Genomic DNA, 7,844 nt, shown 5'->3' with positions numbered 1-7,844 from the left:
TGATCACAAGAGCTTAAAATACTTGGGTACGCAGAAAGAGCTGAACTTAAGACAACGCAGATGGCTTGAACTCATAAAAGATTATGACTACACGATTGACTATCACCCAGGTAAAGCTAATATGGTTGCAGACGCCTTGAGTCGCAAATCCTTTGCAAGCTTGCATCTGAATCCTTTGTCTTTGCTTCTAGAGTTAAGAGACATGAATGTCTATTTTACACTTGATTCATATGGTTCGATGGTTGCTAATTTGCAAGTCAAGCCAACATTGCGTGAACAGGTGAAAGAAGCGCAAAAGTTAGATGAGAAACTCATAAAATTGACCAAAGAAGTTCAAAAGGGGAAAAAGAAAGATTTTACATTAAAGGAGGATGTTGTCTTGTTATACCAAAATAGGTTATGCATTCCTAATGATGACAAATTGAGGAGAGAAATCTTGAATTAAGCACATACTTCACTATATGCAATGCATCCTAGAGGTACCAAAATGTATCAAACCATCAAAGAACATTACTGGTGGAATGGTATGAAGAAGGACATTGCAGAATATATTTCTAAATGCTTAGCTTGTCAATAGATAAAGGCCGAGCATCAAGTCCCAACAGGCTTACTACAATCCTTATCGATACCTGAGTGGAAATGGGAAAGGATAACCATGGACTTTGTTTCTGGGCTTCCACGCACTCAAAGAAATCATGATGCAATTTGGGTTATAGTGGATAGGCTAACCAAAAGTGCTCATTTCTTGGACATCAAAATGGATTACTCACTTGAATATTTAGCAGAATTGTATGTTAATGAGATTGTGAGGCTACATGGAGTTCCTGTTTCTATTGTATCTGACCGAGACCCAAGGTTTACATCTAGATTCTGGACTAGCTTGCAAGATGCTTTGGGCACTAGGTTGAACTTTAGTACGTCTTTCCACCCTCATACAGACGGCCAATCCGAGAGGGTGATTCAAATGTTGGAAGATATGCTTTGAGCTTGCATTATGGAATTTGAAGGTAGTTGGGACAGACACCTAGCCTTGGTAGAATTTGCTTATAATAATAGCTACCAATCAAGTATTGGCATGCCTCCCTACGAAGCCTTATATGGGAAAAAGTGTAGAACTCCTCTTTGCTGGAGTGAAGTTGGTGAACGAAAACTTATTGATCCTGATATTGTGCAACAAACTGAAGATAAGGTAAAAGTCATCAAAGACCATCTAAAAATTGCTTTAGATAGACAAAAATCTTATGCTGATCTTAAGAGGCGTGAAATTGAGTACCAAGTGGGAGATAAGGTATTTTTAAAGGTTTCTCCATGAAAGAAGATTATGATATTTGGCAAAAAAGGAAAACTTAATCCTCGATTTATTGGACCATATGAAGTACTTGAGAGAGTTGGTCCAGTTGCTTATAAACTAGCTCTTCCACCGGAGTTAGATAGAATCCACAATGTCTTCCATGTTTCTATGCTTAGAAGATATCGCTCAGATCCATCTCATGTTCTTCCTGTCTAATTGATTGAGATAAGTCCAAATGTGACATATAATGAGGAACCTATCCAAATCTTGGCCCATGAGACAAAAGAGCTTAGAAACAAGAAAGTTCCTTTAGTAAAAGTCCTTTGGAGAAATCATTCTGTCAATGAAGAAACTTGGGAGCGTGAGGAGGACATGCGAATTCAATATCCCCATTTGTTTCGGGACTAGCATAAGGTAAATTTCGAGACGAAATTTCTTAAGGGGGAGAGATTTGTAACGCCCCTAATTATTTAAGCTATTTTTTGCATTAAAGTGGTTATTTCTTGATGATATGATCAACTGCTACTGACTCGAATTTTGTTACGGGGAAAAAAATGTTTTTGTTTAGCTACATTTTCGGGTGATCAGACTTAGGGAGGTCATAAACCCATTATAATTTGGAAATTTGGGAAACCTCATCAAATGAAAGTTGTATATAATTAAAATACCTTTCAAACCATAGGTTGTGGGCTTATAGAAAACATCAGGATAAAATGTTATGGACATTTTAATGCAGAAGGGTCAAGCAGGGTGATGAAATTGGGCTCAACCCGAATCCAAGTCGGGTCAGGCCCATTTTCTTTGACTTTTAAAGGATAAGTTCGCTTATCTCTTCTATTTTTAGACCATAAGTTTCTAGAACATCTTAGAGAAAGAGAGAAAGAAAGATCTTCTAGGATAAGAAGCCATTTTTGACCCAAATCTGAGTCCCGAATTCTGAAACTCGTGAAGAAAAAGGCGTTGCACGTTACGTTGTCTTCACTTTGAGCTAAACATCAGCTAGTAAGGAGTGTGTTGTCGTATTTTCTGCACACCTAAGGTTAGATTGATGTTCTTTTTCTTGTTAACAAGCTTGTTTAGAGATTTAACCGTTTAAAACGGAGGAAGTAAGCGTTGTAAACTTGTTGTTTGCTTTGTTGAGACTTATGGATTTGGGGCTGTTTTGGTTTGATTAAATGTGTGGAATTAGTTAATTTATGATGTAGAATGATTATTGATAATGTGGTTGATAAGTTGTTGTTGTCGAAATTGGGGGACTAAACTTTGTTTGCAAACACGTTTTTGAGATGGTACTGCTGTTAGTGCGTTGATGATATATTTTTGTACAAAATGACTTTTGTGTTGCTTATTTTGGATTGGAAACTTAAGACATAGATCTAAATGTTTTGTGAAGGGAATAAAGTTCATTTTTGCCGTTTTCAGGTTGCAAACTTAGATACAACCGGACAAGTGTGGCTGTCCAGATTCTCATTTTTAAGTAGCTGTTAGTAATTGGATGATATCTTTTTGTACAAAATGAATTTTGAGTTTATTTCTTTTGGGTTGCAAACTTAAGAAGTATATTTAAAAGTTTCATGAAGGGGATAAAGTCCAGTTTTGCTGTTTTGAGTTTCGAAATTTAGATTCAAGTTGTGGTACTTGACTTTCCGAATTTACTGTTTTAGTAACATAATTCAGATCGAAATATTCTAGGCTTATTTGCAATAATAAATCTTGTTTTATGTCAATATTATGGATATTCTGGAAATTTAAATAAGTCATTTAATGGTATTTTCAAGGATATTTATATCGTGTGCAAGTTGAGGAACTTGAGACATTTGATGGCCTACGGTTTGAACTTTTGAAGTCGTGTTGGATTGTTGTATGCTAAAAGGCTGAGGTTTGTGTATAAACTCTTGTTACCTACTAATATATTGAAAGCCTATCTTGGTATGGTTGCTATTGTCTAGAAATATCTCTTATCATATTGGTATCTTGGGAAATTTACAAGATACTTGCTTAACTCGCTCACTTGTACGGATTGCTCGATCACTTGACATTCTTATGGACCTTGTCCTTTTTGTGGCTGTGACTTTGTCACTATTGGCATGCCTCTTGGTTTGGACCCTTTGCCATCTTGATTATGGATTTTTAGTTCATCTTAAGTATGGAAGTTGTTCATTTTAAGTACGTATTTGGAAGCCATTTTTAATATGGTTCTTGGTTCTCTTGATTATTGGGTCTTTACCTTTCTTGATATAGGGATCCGGTCCTTCTTGATACTTGATCATGTTGGTGTGACGGCATGACGTACATATTGGGCGAAACTTGGTGCTAAATCTTGTCAATGTACTTCTATGAATTATTTACACTTAAGCTTTTACATTTAGAACTTGATACTCATGATATAGTTGTTGCCTTGTTTTAATTATTATTGTACATTGGTGCGGCTCATGACTTGAAAAGAATATGGTGGAAACCCAAAGGCTTCAAACTTGTAGTTTTACACCACTAAGCTTTATGCTTAGCGATAGTTATTTCTATCGTAGGAAATGTCTGAGAAGAGGCTTGAGGTTGGCCATTGGAGATGAAGTTTTGGGAGCTTAAATGAAGATCACATTTGTATATAGGCATCTATATTTTGTAGTATTTTGGGGCGTGTATATTATTTATGGGTTGCTTGTATATTTGTATATATATATATGTATTTCTAAGGGTTGTAACTTAAGGATGGTTGCTTATTTTGTAAACTTTGGGGTATGTACATTTCTAAGTTTTATGAAGCACAAAATTTCCCCTTTGGAGTTGGAATATTCGAATGAAGCATAAATTATCGTAATACATGAAATGTCTCGGAAGCTATTTTAAAAAAAACTATTTTGAGAAGTCACCTGTCCTAAATTGGAATTTTTATTCTATTTAATTGAGATGAAAAAAAAAATTAGTTGGCTAACAACTTACACCTTTCACTATTTATTTTTTTAAGGGAACAGACCCTACACGAGGCTCCCACCTCTCGTGCACAGTCAGGGGTTGAGCAGCACCCCCAAGCCTTAAAATAGATAACAAAAGTAAAAGTACAAGGAGGGGGACATAAAACCTTACCTCCGATCCTATGTTGGTTGATAAGTCGGCTAACCTACTAAGGTCGGCTAACTCATCCCCGATACAAAAAGGGTTAACTATAATTAGAAAGCAGTAAACCTATGAGAGGACTCCTCCCAGTACAAATCGACTAAAAAAGCATAAATGAGGGAGACTCTCCCCTTCCATGAGAAAACAAGAAAGTAACCTACACTAGTCCTATTCAAATATGCTACGAATCAAACATAGCTACATTGAAGAAGAACAAGTATACGAAACTTCTATCTCGCATGGGATGGGATAATTCTTTTCATCTTTGCTCTTTTTAGTCTTGTCGTACCAAGTAAATCCAAAGGAACTATGTAACCCATCAAGAACCTGATAATAAGCTAAGGAGGGTGAAAGGAGGAGAAGTATATGGAACTGGAGTATTCAGCAGCCTTGGTATTTTTGATGAAAGAGGTGCTCCAAGAAGCTTGGAAGCAAGGGGGCTGCTGCAGGTGTGAGTCCCCTGCATTCATGGTTGTTGCCTCCTTTTGTTTGAAGCTTTGTGACCCTGCACAAGTAATCAACCAAGCAAGGATCTCCAATAATGTTGTTACTAGTAGTGACTGCAGCCTGTTGCATCTCAGCTATGTAGCTGTTGGTGTTGTGACCAAGCAAGGATCTCAGCCATAGCGGAGCCCTGACCTCGACCGAAGGAGGTAGCTACTAGTATAGCGACACTAAAGCATTTTCTGAATAGCTCTGCGTACCTACACACATTTGTGTAAGAATTACAGTATAATGTGTGGTAATAAAACTAAAAGGAACATCTGAGTAAAATAGCAAGATAGCATACCTAAGTTGTTACAAGTTGAATTAAGAGGAGTTGTGTAATGGCTTAAATGAAGAGGAGCATCAGAGGCTTGATAGCCTGTTACGGGGGATGGGAATCCCGACTCGGGAATGGAAGGCGATTAATCTAGGTTATAGTCCAAGCTGACCTCACACTCTACGGAAGTATAAGTTTATATGGGTTATGATGGATAGAGCTGCCTATGAGTGGGACCTACTGTCTGATTTGAAGCAATACATTCAGTTCTCACAGATCAATGCTCCGCAAGTATATCAATGACCCTCCCAGAATATTTCCCGGGGAGGAGGTCTATGTAACAGAGAGTTATCCTACGAGGGGCAACTTATTGCCATCTTGGATCGGCCAATTAAAAGGGGTGCGAACTAAGGACATAGCTTTTGTCAAGATACCGTGGCGGAATAAGAATCATGAAGAAATAACTTGGGAAACTGAAGAGGACATGAAACACAGGTATTCGTACCTATTCCCAAATGTCTATGGGTAAAACCCCACTCCTGGAACTCATATATTAATTACTTGGATGAACATGTATGTTATTGCAATAGAAGGGAATCTCCCTACAGTTTGTATAAAGTCTTAAGGGAAGTTTTATTCAACATTCGAGGACGAATGTTCTAAAGGGGGAAGGATGTTACACCCCACACTCTCGAGCTCGGAATGTCTCTTAAGTTCTTTAGACATTATCATGTGAGCCTGATAAGCTACAACACTATCAAACGACTCCAAGGAAGGGAGAATGTGATACCCTATAGTAGAGAAGGTTGGAAATAGAGTCATAAGAATCCGAAAGGAATTGGAGGCCAAGTAATGAGTCGTAGGACTCGATTTACCTACGTAAGCTACTAATTTATAAGTCGTATATACTTGAGTTTCTTAAGGACATACCAAGCTTATGTAGCATGGATTACATAGGCTTCTAAAATAAGACGAGATTATGAACCCGCGAGGAAGGGGAAAAGACGACACGTGGCAGCCAATGGGGGAGCGACACGTGGGAGAACCTCAAGCAAGTAGGTGATGCACCTACTTAGGGTCAAGTAGGTGATGCATCTTCTTGGGGGGGTGGACCCCACTGCCACATGGTAGCCCCTAGTTGGCAGCATGATACGGTGGCCAATCATGGCTTAACACGTGTCACCCTAAGGGGATGACACGTGTCACCTCCAAGTCAGCCCATGTATTTATGTTTTATGACTCTTAAAGCAAGTCATTTATCCAAAATCATCCAAGAACTTAGAAGGAAAAACGTGAAGAAGAAAAAGGAGAAAGGTAGCCACGTTTTGGAAAAATTAAGGTAAGTTCTTCAATTTTCCTCTGTGAATTAATTATCTATGATGTTCCTCAACCCCATGGAGGTGTATATATGTATCTTATGATGTCTAAGGAATTAATTCTTCAGCTTGGAACTTGAGAGAAAGTTGAAAGAAAAAAGAGGGAAAATGTTAAAAACTAGTTAACAAACCCGTTTTTGGAGGGGACAGTTTCTAGTAATATTGGTATAACTTATTGTGTATAGCTTCATTTCGGGTGATTCAATAATCTTTGGAAAGTTATTTAATATTTCTATAACTTTCATGTAGACTTTTAAAATCCATTATTGCTTTTAGGTTCTCCAAAAATGGTGATGAAGTATAGAGGAGGTACTGCCCAGATTTTGGTTTTGGAAATCTTACACGGACTACTGTTGGTGTTTTGGGCATATATTTTTGTAAAGAATTGATGTAGGGGTTATTAAAAATTTTATGCGACCCTAATACACATGTCTATAACTTTCATGAAGGACTTAAATCCTGGTTCCCTACATTACCCCTTCGAAACGAAGCAAGAAGGTAAAACAGTAAGCTGTCCAGAATTCACATTTTGATAGTTTTGAGTGAGTTGTTGCTGCAGGGGTGTAATGTATTGTTGCAGGGCCTAAATGCATTCTAAAAGTGGTGTGTATGCTGCTGGTTGCAGCCACACGAACCCTCATTTCGTATAATGAAAGGCGTTATAGAATAAAGACTAGACGCCCTATTTGATATCATCTTTTTGAATGAGTCATTTTGAGTTTATATTGTATATTGTTGGTGTGAATTGCTACAGGTTGTTGTTGTTGGTTGGTTGTAGGTCTTAGGGACCAAATCGTAAATTTGTATAGGGCACATTATAGGGGAGGTGCTGTCCAATTTTTGTTAACGCCTTAGCAAACTAAAGAACTAGTCGAGGAAACGACTAAGGAAATATATTCCATTAATACTAAGGTGTAACCTAAGATGCTGGAAAGTTAAGAAGGGTTGATGTTCATATTACTTTTATGTTGGATAGGTTCAAAGGACGACGAGGCAAACAGGATAAGGAATAACTCGGACAAGGTATGTGAAGCTTTCTTTTGGTATGTTTTTGGCATAAGTATGTAAAGCCTATCTTGTTTCTTCTTTTGGCATGTCTTCAAGTTAAGTAATGAATGATATGATATTGAGGGTAAATCTACTCATAAATTCCAAGCGTAGTTCACGGTCCTCATTTACTTCTTGATGAAAGCACTCTTACAGTAATTGAATTAGGCCTTCTCAAGCCTTCCATATGTTAGGAAGTGATGAGTATGTAAGGCTATCCTTCCCTTCTCTTGGCATATCCTTGATAGAAGTG

The 7,844-nt window shown here is 37.7% G+C and overlaps 1 protein-coding gene across 1 annotated transcript; it reads left to right on the top strand.

Moving 5' to 3' along the window:
- Positions 1-757: 757 nt before the first annotated feature.
- On the top strand, positions 758-5,032 carry LOC129884244 (uncharacterized). The gene is made up of 3 exons (XM_055958574.1): positions 758-914; positions 1,137-1,288; positions 4,901-5,032. Exons 1-3 carry the CDS (start codon positions 758-760, stop codon positions 5,030-5,032), a joined length of 441 nt encoding a protein of 146 aa, XP_055814549.1.
- Positions 5,033-7,844: the final 2,812 nt, after the last annotated feature.

Source organism: Solanum dulcamara, chromosome 4, assembly GCF_947179165.1.
Source record: "Solanum dulcamara chromosome 4, daSolDulc1.2, whole genome shotgun sequence".
Classification (NCBI taxonomy): Eukaryota; Viridiplantae; Streptophyta; class Magnoliopsida; order Solanales; family Solanaceae; genus Solanum; species Solanum dulcamara.
Note: the sequence above shows the minus strand (reverse complement) of the source record. Positions and strands in the feature narration are given on the sequence as shown.